Here is a 16,509-nt window from a genome sequence, read left to right on the forward strand (position 1 = left end):
TTTTCTGTTTTCCATTTACTGCTGGGCTTACAGCCTGCTCTTAAGTGAGGTTAATGCACCCATGGAGACTCCTTTGGAGAAAACTCGTTTTTCCCTTGTAAGCAGATGTCAATTAGAGATTGCTCCACAATGCATAGCAAGTGGCTTACCTTGTGGTCAGGCTTCAGACCTGGGCATGTCTGGACTCTTCTGTGGCAGGAAGAGTAAGAAGAATGTTTACATCAGTGGTTTCTTCAGTATGGTGATTGATTTAATGACATAGTTCTGGAGAGACGGCTCAGTAGATCAAGCCCATGCTGCTCTTGCAGAGGACCTGAGCTGAGCGTAGTAGCATCCACACTGGGCAGCTCCCACACACCTGTAATCTCAGCTTCAAGGGATCTGATACCTTCTTCTGACCTCTATGGGTACCTGTACACACATCTCCACATCAACACTCATAAATACATGTCATTGAAAAACAAATATTTTTAAAACAATGAAAAATTGCTAAAGTTCAAAATGCACTGGCTGTCACAGAGTAGAAGTCAGCAGCTGATATCAAAACAGTAATATTCTCAGGTTCATATCAACCCATTTAATGAACGCAAGTCTCCAAAAGTTCTTCCATATGCAATCATTTAAGGGAATCAAACCAAAGGAAAAGCAAAGAGAATGGAGTGTTAGTTTTAAAGGGGGCACTTAGAAGTTCTAGCAATGTTTATTGCTGCAGAATTTATTTCTATAGTAACATATATTACTATATATAATAAATATATGTTGTTTATTATATAAATAATAAAATATATTATGTTATAATATATAAGTATAATACATAGACATATATAATAAATTAATATAATATAATAATATAATATAATATAATATAATATAGAACTACTCCATACCAGACACTGTGTTAGCTCATGATTATTCTTAAAGAACTGAACAAGATACCATCCTTGACTTGGTTGAGGGGTTTATAATTTTTCAGAGATAATAAGTCAGATTTGTATTATTACATGGGTATGATAAGAGGGGGCACATTAGGGGATGAAGAGATGGCTCAGTTATTGAGAACACTTGATGCTCTTCCCAAGGACTGGGGTTCAGTAGCCTGCATCTACATTAGCTTTTTCAACCATCTTTAACTCTGGCTCCAGGGCATCCCTCTTCTCGATTCTGTGGACACTACACACATGGTACAAGGATATACATACAAGCAAAACAACCATAACATATAATATAAATAATTTTTAAAATAAGTGGGATACATTAGGGGGTAAATAGGAACAGGAAACAGACAACAAACTAACCGATGCCTTCAGAAAGGGTTTGTTGGAAGACACATAACCACAGGTTTTCAATGAAATGGCATTTTGTAGTTCTGTTTTTTGGAACACAACTAATAAATAACAATAAACCTGACCTGGGTTTATTACTGGCTCTGCCCCAGTAGTTAGCAATTGTGTTTTATTCCCAATTTTGTATTAAAAATGTACATGAGCTTTCTTGTTGCACATCTTCATTTTCACCTCACCTCATCTCTAGCATCCCTGCCATAAAATTCAGCAAATGCAGCCAAACCCAATACCAGCAATTTCTGAAGGATCAAAACCCAGCATGCATGCTCAACAACCCACTTCCAGAAGAATTCAATGATTATCCGTTCTGTGGGAACAAGAAGGTGGATGAGGGAGAAGAATGTGACTGTGGGCCAGTACAGGTATTTGCAAGTGATGTCTTCTTTAACAAAGCTTGTTCTCAGCTGGAATCTCAGCAAATGACCAAGCCCTCATTGAATCTGGGGGAGGCTGTTCTTATTGTTCATTCAGATACCAGCTCTGGAGCAGCCCTCATTTCAAGCCTTGTTAGGAAAACCCAAGTCATATGTGGTGATCTTGCTAGAAATCAGCAACATTCCATTTGCCTGGCTTACTACACCTTAACATCTTGCGAGAAGTACCCCTAAATCTGATCCCTCAGCCACAGACAGTAAGTTGTGGCTATCCTTAAAAAAAAAAATCTCCTAGTCAGTCAATTTTTACTTAGAGCCTTTGGATGCTTGTCTAGATCATAGCTGGGCAATTATAATTATAGAAAAGTCTCTTTTAATAGGCAGACAAATAGCCTTCAAACTTTTCATATACTCATTCAAGTGTGGAATATTTTATAAGAGCTTTGAAGGCAAATCTTCAATTATTTTTTAATCTGCTTTTAGAAGCTATTTTTTTAGCTCATCAAATAAATATGCATCCTCCACTACTTATGCCTCAAATGAACAAGGGCATGTAAACCTCTGGGGATACGTTAAAATCTGAGACATATTAGGTCTCCAGTGCAGTTGCAGTTTAAATCCTCACCAATCTGCTGAGACCGTGGTCTGAGAACAACATTTTCTGTGCTAGCCCTAGACACTACACGGTTCCAAGTGTTGCAACAGGACAACAATCAAGAAACTCTATAATGAGGGTGGGACTGATCTATTCAGAGAGCTTGAGAACCAGTCTTTAACATCTGAGATCAATGAGAAAAGGCTTTGGCCACAGATCCATTTTCCCTATGCAGATTTTGGAATATTCCACAGCTCTGTGCTAATGTATAAAGCCGTAGCTGATGCAGACAGACACCTGCCTCTGAAGTTTTCATTTTCTCCAAGTAGGCAGGACACCTAAGGGGTATGATATAATACATTGACAGGGGAAAGGAGAGAGAGGAAATAAAGTTCAGGTTGAAATTGATGGCATCCCTAGCTGTAGATGTTAAGGTCAGATTTTAGAAACTGTATGACATCACACCTGCACAGGGAAGCAATGGAAGATGAACATCATAGGGAAGCTGGAAGGTCACTGTCTTTGGATTCTATTCCTGACAGTAAGAGTTCATAAGCTGGGAAGTCATGAAGGAGCATGAAAAAAGGCAACAGAATGTAAGTCCCAATGCCGGTAGCTCACAGTAATCTGATTCACACACCAAAGCCAAGAGTCCTGCATTACATGAAGCTCTTGAAAAAGCACAAGTTTAATTAGACCATCCAATAGGAGTCCCTCCCCCAACCTTTGTGATGTCCACTTTTTCATTTTGCCAGGAATGTACCAACCCTTGCTGTGACGCACACAAATGTGTCCTGAAGCCAGGATTCACTTGTGTGGAAGGAGAGTGCTGTGAGTCATGTCAGGTGAGACCCTTGGCCCCCAAGTTTTTCGGTGTTCTCGGTTTAGCTGTGTGGAATAACAAAGCACTATCTGTCCATGCATGGTCCTGCAGTACTAATTCCAAGACGGAGTGGTCCTTGTAAACCCCCAGCAATGTTTAATCTGAAATGTCCTGGTGTTTGAACCAGGTGGTGCTCTGATGTGAGAAATAAAGATGCTGAGTGTCGCTTGATGTTTTTAGGGGTGAAATCACATGACCAACACCATTCTTGCCCATGTGTAGATCAGTAATGGTCTGTTTAACCTCCAGAGCTTGGGGAGGAAAATTGATCCCCCAACAATAGTTTATCTAAAGAAGAACAGAGTATACATAGACCCCAGGCCCTAGGTGACTGAAGATTAGAGGGAGAAAAAACATGACCATAAATTCAGTTGGCTCCAATGGTTTGCTGACACTTATTTGGCTCCTATGGATTGCAAGCTCACAAAGAGTCTATATATATATATATATCTTCAACTCTTTCCAGGGACCACACACATTTAAAAGAATGTGTTTGGTTAATCTCCTGAGCAATGAGAGGCAGGGGATTGTGACGGTTTGTGATGTGAAATCTGATCTGTGGGTGACAGGGATTCTGTGCTATGCGTCTGGTACATGCTATGCATTAGATGGGTGGGGATTCACTGGGGCGGTACAGCGGAGCAAGGTATGAAGCAAAAGCAAGGTAAATGATAATATCCCTTTTTACCATCTTGTGCCTATGTCTACCCTGCCTAAGGCTTTCATAATACCAACTTCAAAACCATCATCTTGAGCTAGAGAATAGGCTCCGCTGTTATAAGCACTGTCTGTTCTTGCGGAGGACCCAGGTTAGGTTTCTAGCACCCATGCGGCAGTTCATGACTGCCTGTGACTGAAGCTCCAGGGATGTGTCACCCTCTTCTGACCTCTGCGGGCACCAGGCATGAATACATGTAGGAAGGCAAAATACATACATAAAACAACACTTTTAAAAATACCCCACCATCTTCTTATCTTAGAGTCCCATAAAAGTTATGACATCTAAAAATAGTAATAATTCTTAGCACCGAGAAGAAGGCTATGAGCCAGTCTCTTATGGATAAGTTAAGAAAATCAGCTTTCCACCTCGGTACTCAGTTTCGTCGACTCATCCGTCAAAGATTTCCACATTTCTCTCTCTTCAACAGATGAAGAAAGGAGGGGCCGTATGCAGACCAGCGAAAAGTGAATGTGATATTTCTGAAGTGTGTACTGGCTACTCCCCTGCGTGTCCTAAAGACGAGTTCCAAGCCAACGGGTCTCCCTGCAAGAATGGAGAAGGCTACTGCTTTATGGGGCAGTGTCCCACTCGGGACGACCAGTGCTCGGAGCTGTTCATTGGTGGTGAGACACAGTCACGGGAGTGAGTGACCGAGACAACAGTCCAAGTTTCTTACTTACAATCGTCTAAGAATTTGGAGTATAATTGGAGATAATATAACTTGTGACAGTCCTTCAAGGTTTCGCCTAGCATCTGTTGGGTGCAACCTCTATTTCTAATTTTACCTCCAGTATAATTGATTAGATCTGTATCAGAGCCGGTATACATACACCGCTTTTTACATATCTCTATCCCGACTTAGAACGCTCTCCCAACTCAGTACACTAGTTCTCCATTATTTATTGATTCCATTCTGCTGCGCCGTTTTTGTGCTGTGACTCAGAAAGCTTAACTGTGTTAGGAAATGAAATGCTTCATCATTCTCAATAGTACGTTTTAATTTTTTTTTAATCCTACCATGTAATTTCGAACCCCAGGATCAGAAGAGAGTCACAGCCTTTGCTACAGGATGAATAAAAAAGGAAACAGATTTGGATACTGCAAAAACAAGCACAACACATTTGTTCCCTGTGAAGAGAAGTAAGTGCCCAACGCAAACAGATCTCTATGGAAGTGCATTGAAACCCCTTCAAAGGTTTTGGTTCTGGCAGATTTTACCCTAAGTTTGCTGAGAATTAGGAAGAGAGTGGAGAGTAAAGACTCCTGGTTCCCTTGGCTAAATTTCCTCTCTGTTTATTAGCTGGGGTCCAGGAGAATAGAGAGCAAGGGTGGGGTAAGACTGGGGAAGAGCAAGGGAGAAGAATTCTACCAGAGCAGGGTAAAGAGGAATGGAAAATGTGTTTTTAAAGGGAGAAAAAAGAGTGAAGGAAAGCAGTGGAGGCATTTAAAGACAGGAGACAGTATAGAGAGGAGATTGGAAGGGAGACTAAGCGACATGGTTACGGTCCTCTCCTGGTCTGTATTGCTGACATTCTGCACGGCTTTTCACGTGTGTGAAAGTAGGGGGTGGATTGGAAAGGAAACCCCCAAACCTTCAGCCACGTCCACCTTTGCTTCCATTCACACTATGTGGGTAAGAAGTAGCCTTCACCTCCGTCCCGGTAACTCTCAGCTGCCGCCCCACTGTGCATTGAATGTTGCCAGAGCAGCAACCCCCAGGCTTGCCAGATATCATAGTTGATGTCAAAACATGGAGTGGGTCTCACTGCTCCCATTCAAGTTATGCGAATCCAATTTACTAATAAATATTCTTGGTGTACTTGAACACTGAGTTTTAAGGACGGAGAAACCTTTCCGTGATTCGTCTGCATACTTTATCCTTGCCAGTTCTTAGGGCTGGAACTTTAAATGTTTGAGAGCTTTCTTAGCCTACTTCACCAGGAATCTGCCAGCAAACCAGGTTCAGAGGAGAGCGGCTGCGCTGATTGTCTAGGCTTTCACCGTTGCTTTGGTTACTGGTCCTAAATCTGAGAATGTCCTGCTTTTCCTTCAGAGATCTCAAATGTGGAAAGATATACTGCACAGGAGGCCAGCGCTCAATACGCCTTGGAGAGGATAAAGCCTATAACCTTAAGAATGTGAAACAGAATATATCCATCAAATGCAAAACCATGTTTCTATATCACAATTCTAGAGACATGGGCCTGGTTAATTCTGGAACAAAATGTGGCGAGGGAATGGTAAGAGGAAAACTCTGTATATGATCCAAATTTCTTGGCTCAGGGACTCACAAACATTGTCTATTTTCATTGGTTTCAAAGGGGGTTTGCTTCTGTATGGATAAACAGGAAAAACAATGGTAACTTTTTCCATAAATTATTAAGGGAATGGGTAGAAACAATATGGATATTATTCTTGCTTAATTGTAGCAACACTAAATTGGATGTAATTGCTGTAAATTTGTTCAATTTGTATCTTAAATTGGGCATCTAATGAAATCACACAGGGCTTCTATACTGACTACTATTACCGATGTTGGCAAGCATCCTCCATTTTGTTTTGTCCATGCAATCATATTTACTGGATAAGTAATAGGCTTTCAGTAATTGGGCTGGATTCCCATGGTCTATAGACCAGCGTACTCGAGAATGTCATACATAGAGCATTTCCAACAGAAATGCTCTCCCGGTGGTGTGAGAGCCAGTATAATACTTGATTTAAAGGACGAGAGCTGACTACCCACAGAGCATTGTGACTACTCAGATTGCAGCTTGACTTGATATACTTACTTTTTAACAGAGAAAAAAAATACAACACAGGCTTTTTACTCTGTCTTCTGGCTTTTAACAATTATGATCTATAGTTAATTATCAGGAAAGTTTGCCGAGTACAGTATAACCATTTAGTACAGATAGGCTTTTAACTCTTCTGGTTTTTAACAATTATTATGATCTATAGTTAATTATCATGCAAATTTGTTGAATAAAGTATAATCTTCTCATACAGATATAGTGAGAGTAACCAAAACTGAGAGATTAGGACAGATGCCACTTTAATCTGTGACCATTTCTTTATGTTGGATACATCAGAATCCTATTAACTATATTAAAATATTCTATAAACTATTATTAATTACAATCATTTTGCTGTACCATGAACCACTAAAAGTTATTCTTCCTGGTTAATTGAAAATTAAAACCTATCAACTAGTGCCACTTTCTCCATTCCCTGGCTACCCCAGGTCACCAGCCTCTGGAAGCCAAAATTCAGTTTTCTGCTTCCATAAGATTAAGGATTTTTATCTCTCATGCATGACTGAGAATTCCCTGTCTCTGTGCCTGCCTTAGCTCACATACCCTGCTTCCCACACTTATTCAAGGTGCCACAAATGTCAGATTCATTTCCCAGATATTTTATACTCCATATTATGTTTGCCACACTTTTCTGTTCATCTATCTATTGATATATATATATATATGTATATATATATATATTTATATTGAGTCAGTATCTTAGTATAGATAATTCTTCAGCAAACATGAGAGTACAGAGAAATCTTTTTTTTTAAGAAGGAAATTCCTACCTAAACACAACTGAGGGCTCCTTGGTTTCCATCTGCTTGGTTAAAATTCATCCCTAAAAGAAAAAAAAAAAAAAAACAAGGCCCAAGAGAAGAGGAGGGATGATAGGAATGGCAGAAAACTGGAGAACAAGGAGAGGAGAGGAGAAAGAACAAGGGGCTGGGGGAGATCATTCCATGCATTGGCTTAGAGGAACTGCAAAACTGTCTTTGTGGTTCTATCCTTTGGCTAAACAAAGATGGTGAAATCAAAGCAAGCCATTTCTCAGCATTATCCTGGGTTGAGCTTGAGAACAGAGAGACTGACTTGGGTGTCATGGTTGTGAGAACAACCCCCCCCCCCCCAAGTGCTGCACAGAACGTGCACTTAAGCCGCAGAAAAGGGGATGTGTAAATTCCTAAGGGACTGTGTGAAACTCCATGTCTCACGAGCTGCATCTCTCACACCAGTCCCTTCTTTTCTAGGTTTGCAGCAATGGCGAATGTGTACAAATGGAGACGGCCTACAACTCAACCACCTGCTCCTCCCCGTGTGATGGAAACGATGTAAGGCTTTGTTGCCTCATGTGGTAGTTAGTGTCTTGTCAATATCTTTACCTTCAGCCTATGTGGAAGTATGCTGACTCCTTTAACGAGCAATAGATTTTATTTACACCTAATGTATAGACAGTGAAATTAGTGCAAAGAGCAAACCAAGATACTATTACACATAGACATTGCTAATGTTGCAAGTAAAAATGTATTATCGGATTGGTAATTTAGACAGCCAGTTATATACATACATATAAGGCTTAAACATGAAATTTAAGGTTTAATTTCCCCTAATACCATTTACAGTTAAATTATACCTGTACCAACATTGGCCCAAAGCTTTTGCAAAAACATGCAAATTCTAAATTTATTTTCAGCTCAATACTATCCGTTTGTATTTGGGTAGAACATTCCCCCTAAACTAAGGTGGCCACATAAAGTTTACATGTGTGTGTGTGTGTGTGTGTGTGTGTGTGTGTGTGTGTGTGTGTGTATGTATGTGTGTATGTGTACATATGTGTGTGTACATATATGTGTGTGTGTGTGTATTTATCAAATACTCTTTCAAGTACTAGGTATTTATATGGATGTATATATGGATGTATATATGGATGTGTGGGCCTAATACAAAACTAATACTAATGTAGATGAACTACAAAGCATAGCTTTTCAGTCATTCAATAACAATAACAATGACGACAATAATGATACATGATTGACTGCTCTTCCAGGTGGATGACAACGAGCCTGAGTGCCAGTGTGAGGAAGGATCAGTAATTATGGAGTGGGGAGAAGCCTTAAACCTTACCAGTAAGCAGTCTAGAACACAACACTCACACATATGCAAAGTCTCCCACCAAGAAAAACCTTTTCCCATTGGTCATGTAGTTGTTGTGTTTCTGCGTGAATTTTTATGGTCCCACCTTACTATTTTACATGTTTGGAGATCCAAGATAAATTTACTACATTTGTCTTTTAGCATTAATGCATTTCCTATTTCCTAGCCATCTGTGGCTTATGAGTTCTGCAACCCAAACCACAATGGCACTTTTTCTATAGTTGGTTAATAACCAGCACGCAGGCATTTTCATGCAGACTATCTATGGCTTTCCTTAAGCATCATGGATCCTTAAAGTTGGTTTTTAACTTTTAATACAAATTGTAATTTGTGTCATGTTGGAGGAAGTAGGGGGGAAGTCCTTTAGGGAAGAGATGAAGCTACAACCATTGTCAGCGTTCTGCTGTGCTAAAGGTGATGCCCATCTGAAACCATGTTCCTTTGTCTTTATGTTATAGGTGTCTCCATCATGGTCATTGTGCTTGTAATGGTTATTATTGGTATTGGACTTGTCATATTACTAATCCGTTACCAGAAATGCATTAAGATGAAGCAAGTTCAAAGGTGTGTCTGCACAGTCTGTGTAAAGAGAGCCATCACTAAGTACATACTAACCTTGTAGCCACAGAGCTTATCAATGCAGGGAGGCCTGAATCTAGTACTAAAGATCAACCAGAATACCTAATCAAACTCTTACATGCCTGTTCATATCCAAGTGCATCTCCCTGTGGTTCCCAAACTTTGTTACATGTTGAAAACCTGTACAATTCTTTCTTTAAAATATGAATATTGTTTACTCTCTGAGATACTGTAATTGAACTGTTACAAGGTACTAGCTACACATCAATTAAAACTATTGCGTGTGGTTTAATTATAGTAATTTGTCTATTCCCGTAGCATATGCCAATGTTCCATTTCCCCTCTTTACAGCTCTCCTAGAGAAATACAGGGAGTAGAGAATAAAGGATACTTTCCTGATGAGCTTCAGACAAGGAGTGAGCCGATCTTGACAGATGTCCATCCCCTTCATGTGAGATATTTTCATGTGTGACTGTTGATGAACTGTCACATGCATATTCATGTATTTTTATTATTGGGGTGATATATATACGCACATATATATATATATATATATATATAGTCTCTCTCTGTGTCTGTGTGTCTGTGTGAGTGTGTGTGTATGAGTGTGTGTGTGTCTGTGTGTGTATATATGTGTGTGTATATGTGTGTGTGTGTGTGTGTGTATATATGTGTGTGTGTATGTGTGTATGTGTCTGTGTGTGTATATGTGTGTGCATGTGTGTGTGTGTGTGTGTGTGTAGAAAGAACAGTTAGAGGGTAACTTTATAGAGTCAGTTCTCTTCATTCACCTTTAAGTGGGTTTGTGGGCTTGAATTCAGATCCTTAGACTCATGATAGTCTAAGCATATTTGCAAACTGAGCAATCTCACTGGCTTTTCTCTCTGGCAAATATATGTTTTCAATGTGGAACTAAGCCTAAGCTAAATCAAGTGGAGGATGCGTGGAAGGCATTTAACAAGGTGCCCCATACAAGTGAAGTTTTCATTGTGTCCGTAAATGGGGGATGTGAGGAAGGCAGTGGCAAATGCACATTAAACAATAACCAAGACTTACTTCAGAGAAGAAGGCACTGATTAAATAAAACAGTACCTTGGGTACTAATGGAAAAGTTTAGTATTGTAAATTGTTTTCTAAGGTATAAAAAAAACTGAATTAAATTTAGGACAATAGAAATTGTATTCTCAAAATAATAATTGCATTAGAAATTAAAATAACAGAAAGAGACAAGAAAGAGAAACCTTAATTGGAACTTCTGTCAGAAACTCTAAGTAACTACCATGTCAAGTGAGAAACACCTAGGCCAGGATAGCCTCAAATTTAAGACTGTTCTCATTCCTCATGCTCCTGAGCGCTGGAAGCCAGATGCCACCATTATACCTGGCCAGGCATTTTGTGTTTGCAACTGGTGAGGTAAGATTACCCTAACCAAATGATAAAATGTCTGTTTGGATCCAAGTCTTAGGAAAGGACAGAGAGACTCAAATAATTTTGATATTAGTCACTGTCTCTGGAGACACTGACAATAAAAATGAAGTGATGAATCTTTTTGAAATGATGTATTTGTTTGTATTTGATGAGTGTGTTTTCATGCATGTATGTGTAGGCACCATGTGTGTGTTGGTGCCTCCTGGGCCAGAAGAGGGTATTGGAGGCTCTGAAGTTGGAGCTACATGCAGTTGTGAGTGACTATGTCAGTATTAGGAACTAAACCCCCATCCTCTCCAAGAGCAGCAAGCACTTCCAACCACTGAGACATCACTCTAGCCAATGATGCCAGTGCCTTTGAGGTATTTGGAGGAAGCCTGGTTGCACAGGACTAAATATTTTGAACTCTTTTGCTTCCAAAACCTTAAGAGTTTCATTAAATATTTGCAAAACATCTTCTCTCTACCCTTATGATGCACATAGGCCGCTTGAGAACAAAACAAAACAACCAACCACATAAAAATCTTCTGAACTCCATTAGAATATTTAGGGGAATAATTTGTCTTTACCTTTCTATATGATAGTTTATTACCTTCTTTATCAGTGTATTCCTTTTGCTACGCCATTTTTAACCCTGACATACTTAAATACAAATATTGATAGTCTGTTTTTATGAACAGAAAATACTGTATGAAAAATTTCCAAATGTACATGGAGAATTTTCTGGCATGAAACTAAGTGATATCGGTATCAATCTCACATAGTTGGTCCTGGGTTGAAACAACAAAATCTATGCACACAAAGTGTTTGATGTATACTTAGCACTTCCTATATGTTGATTATCTGCTTTATCTTATGTGCTTTGCAGTTGCTTTTCTTGTTACAAGTTCCTTATGATAGGTGCATTTCATAAGCTAAGAGTGAAGTTGACGTTCTCTAAACCATGGGGTGGAAGTTGGGAACTGTCAGAGATGCCACCAAAGATTTACATAGAGTTGTGACTTGTTTGTTCCTTGTCAAGGCTGCAAGTCTAGGTTGGGGATGGTTGTACTTTCCTGGGATCTCATCTCTTGAGAGACAGAGGTACTAGGATGTAGAGTTCAAGACCTTCAGCTAAGGGAGATCCTGTCTCAGTAACAAAACAAGCAATATTACATGCTCCTTAATGGCTCTTTGACTTTTTTTTTTTTTTTTTTGGTTGAGTGGAATACTCTAAGAAAAGAAACCTGCTGATTGTCAGAATAATTGAGCTTAATGTTGAAGATGCACACATAGTGGTAAAGTTTTATGAACTTTACAGGGAGCTCTGAGCTCTCAAATGTCCTATTTAAGGGCTTATATGACTTGTTATAGAATTGTATAAATAATAATTGTTTAAATAATAGTTTTTGACATATTAACTTACCATGGAAGGTCAATCCTCACCAAAACTGTGGTTTGGAGAAAACATCATATTTAAAATATATATTCACTATATATATATTTATTTATTATATAATGAGTTATATGTATATGTATAGATTATGTATGCATATGAATATATACCTATAAAATGAATTACATATATCCATATAATTTATAAAAATATATAATGAATTATATATTTATTATACATATATAATTAAAAAACATAATTATTGTATGTGTATATAATATACACATAATGATGTAAATGAATAATATATATGCATATATAAATGTATATATAATGAATGATACCTGGGTTTTTCTCTTTGTAATAAGTGTCAGACTAATGTCTTGCTTCTGCTGGCCCATGCCTCCTATTTGTTTTACTATCTCCTAGGGAGTTAGCATAAAGTAAATTAAAAAGGGGACCTCAGTCAAGCACATCTGTATATTCATAGGCAGTTTGGGAGGATCCAAAGAGCTTCAAGGTCCAAATCAATATAAGTGACCATGGCCTTTCACAATGCCAACAGTGTTTGAGATTTGGAAACTAGCAGACCCACCTGGCGTTTCTCACACAACGGCATACTAAGAAGATAATATCTTCTCCCATGCATGTTCTTTATAGAAGACCTTAGGTATACTCATTTGTAAGACAGCAATCTAAGGAAAATTACTGTTTCTACATCTTTTATTGTTTATCTCTTTACTGGGTCTTTATCCTGGTTTAAGAAGGATATTCTGTGGTCTTAGAAAGAGTGATTCTTTCTTGAGTATTAATTGGAGATTATTAACATTTTTTCATCACAGAGCATGGCAGAGTCATTGGAAAGAGTTCCTTCAAACTTTTCAAGTCCTCACTACATCACACTGGTATGTCTAGTGTCTTGGTTGGTTGTGTCCGTTTGTGTGGAACTCATTCTGTCTTACTCAACTGCTATTAGTTCCTTGAAAAGGCCTGGGAACATCACCCAGATATTGGGTTGAAATATAACTAACTCACTCTAGCATTAACATGAGCCTGCACTCTAGGGGACACCCTTTGTTTAAAATGTTCATATTTGGTCATAAGCTCTTGTCGATTAACTGTGATTTTAAAAAGAAGACAACTTTTAATTAAAATGCATGGTTATAGGTTTCAGTGTGGCATTTTCATGCATACATTGTTTATCTTCCTTCCTTGTTTCTCTTCCTCATTCCTCCCATTCCTCTTGTACCCTTTTAACTGCTAGGGAACAGTTTCTTCTCTGCTTTTGTGTCATACATATTCTGTTACTATCTCCTCTCGCTGCTTTCCTTAAAGCACACTTTTCCTTTCTCAAGTACTCTTTCTAGTTTTGTGATTTATAGCCACATCCAAAATGCAAAAGAAGCCAAGGTTCACATAGGAGACACACATGAAATATTTGTCCTACCGAGTTTGGGTTAACTCGTTGAACAGATTAATTTCCAGATCCACCCACCTCCTTGCCAGCTTTGTGATTTTATTTTTCTGTACGGCTGAATAAGATTCCATTGTGTATAGTACAATGTTTTCATTTCATTGTCTGTTGAAGGATATGTAGGCTGATTCTCCTTTTTTGTCACTGGGAATAGTGAACATCAAACATGGATGTCTGAGAACCCCTATGGTATGGTTTAGAGTCAGTTGGGTGTCTGTCCGGAAGTGGTCTTGTTGGTATTCATCACTGTAATTATTGAGTTTGTCTTTATTATTAAAGTTCTGTTTTTTTAATGGCTTTTTTACTCATGTCACCCTAATCCTGGCCCCAGTTCTGAGGGGCAGAAACACGATTGTACTTTTCACAGAGGTCTTGATCAGCTCTAGGGCTCTGGACTCTCAGTTAAGCAAGATGGTGAAAACAAAGAATTAGTGCAGATTCTCAAGTAATGACCCAATTCCAAGTGCATCTTCAAAGTCTCCCAGGAAGGCACTTCATACCTGGAGCTAGGAGAAGCACAAGACATGTCAAGATTCTCAAATCTTCAGTGCTCCCTGAAAGAATGAATGAGATGCTGTGGTCAGAGAAGTTTTGTCTGGATTCTTCACTATCACTGAAAAGGACCCCATTTTGTGCCTAACAGAAGCTGTGCATGCAAATTTCCAACTGCATTCCTGGAAGAACCTGTGCCATCCATATCCAAGATAGTTCTGATAGGGTTTTGTAGACAAGCTTGAAAAATCTCTTATATGACATATTCTAGGCGAGTCACATACTTTACAAGAACTAGTTTTTTCTCCTGGGATCTTTCATAAGCAGAAATGTCCTCAGCCTCCCCTTTCATTAATGAATTGCCTTTGATGATTTCTCATGAATCAAGAAGTGGCCTGGCATGTGTATATTCATGCGCATGCACTGTGAATGTGTGTGCCTCTAGCAATAGTTAGTTCAGTTCCTGTTAAAGCATACTTTATGTGTTACAGAAATCGGTCAGCAAGGACCCAAGAGGAATTGCAGACCCCAAGCAAAATGATAACGCGGTAGGTTTCTGTGACAGGTAGGTTTCTGTGACAGGAAGTACCTCCCTGTTTAAATTTTGAAATGCTGGCATTCTTCAGTGTTCACTGACCCATCCCCTGTCTGGAGACATCCTCTGTACTTACCAGAAGGTAGGATGGGTAAAATGTGTTCCTGGACTCTCTGCAATCTCTATAGAATATGCTATAATACATATTTACACCAGGACTTTAAACTTTGGGAAAGAAGAAAGCTGAAAATAAACAGTGTCCGACTCACATGTTCTTCTAGAAAAATTGAAAACAACAGTTTTCTCCCCGATTTTGTTGGTCACAACCATGTGGTGGAGTTCCTTGGTATATTTTAGAGGGCATGGTGGATTTGTTAGAGTGACAAGGAACCTCTGTTTACCAAACTGCTCCTTTATTAAAGGACTTCTCTTACCAAGCCAACAAACAACTGCTGTGAGGGGCACTGCCCCATTTGGATAACTATTTTGGATAACTACTTTTATTATTGGAAAAGAAATCTAAAGGGGGGCAAAGAAACAGACAACTATTTCTTCTATATCATACCTATACTTCTGAGCTTCTGCTTCCTCTCCTTCACTTGTTTGCATGAAGTTTCTGCAGTGTATATTGGTCGCTGTGTTTTGTACTACAGACTTTTTTGGAAGAGAATTCTGACTAGTACAGACACATGCTAGGATGGACAAAGCAGGGTATTTATTAATGATCCTTCTATTCCCCTGTGACAAAGGTAAGCAGACAGTGGAGACACTCCCTCCAGCAAGCATGCTATGTAGCATCTTGTCATAGAATAAGTCACTATCTTTCTGTTGTGCTGGGCCCATTCATTTTTAGAGCATAAATAACCTTGGCCTACCATCAGATGGGTGTGAGGCTAGTGAGAGGGTTCAGAAGGTAAGGTTTTTGCTGTGCAAATCCAACCACCCGAGTTTCATCCTAGGAAGTAGATCATGTGGAAGGAGATCACGTGGAAGGGGACAGCCAAGTCTCAGATATAGTAGCACGCACACACACACACACACACACACACACACACACACACACACACACAAATGAATAATTTTAAAGCAGTCAATCAGCATCCACAAACCTAATTCCAATTTGTATGTATGAGGGTCTGAAATAAAAGTTTACAGATTTTACAGAAAGCAACTCATTCTTACCCATCTGCTTCTGTTTAGAATTTGAAGCTGGATATCCAAAGTGGCCAGGCAAGGCTGGGCTGAATATCCTCTATGAAGATCATCACTGCCTTAATGACTGCTAAACAAAGTTTGGTTGTTTTCCAAGTATTCTTTACCTGGATAGAAAATGTTTAAGAGAAATAGTTTTCTTCCTGTTAATATTAAGTCATAGAACCCACAATTTGTAGCACAAATATAAGCTTCAGAAAATTGAATATAAAATTTCCAATGGGCTTTAATTCAATGTCCAAATAGGAAGTCTCTCTGCTCTAGTAATTTCCTACTTTTATAATAATAAAAACTTGGACAGTGATCATTAAGAGCCTCACATACAAGGAACAGACAAGGCTAGTTGTTGGTTACTTTGTTAGGATCATTTTAAAAGCACTCACTTACAGGTCAGATGTAGGAGTCCAGGACTGTTATCCCTGGAGGCTGAGGCAGGAGGATCACAGGTTCAGGGTCTGTATGGACTGGAGAGAGAGGAGGGGGGAATCATGTCAAGATTGAAAAACTTGGTGAGAACTGTTTAACAAAAGCATAAAATTTAAAAATGCA

The 16,509-nt window shown here is 39.0% G+C and overlaps 1 protein-coding gene across 1 annotated transcript in view; it reads left to right on the plus strand.

Annotated features, from left to right (window-relative positions):
- ADAM7 (ADAM metallopeptidase domain 7) overlaps positions 1–16,509 on the plus strand; it is a gene marked incomplete at both ends in the record, with an annotated part of 87,259 nt that overhangs the window by 16,014 nt on the left and 54,736 nt on the right. Inside the window, 11 exons of the mRNA XM_080926759.1 lie at positions 1,531–1,705; positions 3,068–3,157; positions 4,344–4,539; positions 4,954–5,056; positions 5,970–6,156; positions 7,962–8,042; positions 8,759–8,837; positions 9,324–9,429; positions 9,796–9,895; positions 13,090–13,152; positions 14,705–14,761. Coding sequence (XP_080782885.1) covers positions 1,531–1,705; positions 3,068–3,157; positions 4,344–4,539; positions 4,954–5,056; positions 5,970–6,156; positions 7,962–8,042; positions 8,759–8,837; positions 9,324–9,429; positions 9,796–9,895; positions 13,090–13,152; positions 14,705–14,761 — 1,237 coding nt within the window. The remainder of the gene's footprint in view (positions 1–1,530; positions 1,706–3,067; positions 3,158–4,343; positions 4,540–4,953; positions 5,057–5,969; positions 6,157–7,961; positions 8,043–8,758; positions 8,838–9,323; positions 9,430–9,795; positions 9,896–13,089; positions 13,153–14,704; positions 14,762–16,509) is intronic.

Source organism: Micromys minutus (genome assembly GCF_963924665.1).
Source record: "Micromys minutus genome assembly, chromosome: 12".
Taxonomy (NCBI): Eukaryota; Metazoa; Chordata; class Mammalia; order Rodentia; family Muridae; genus Micromys; species Micromys minutus.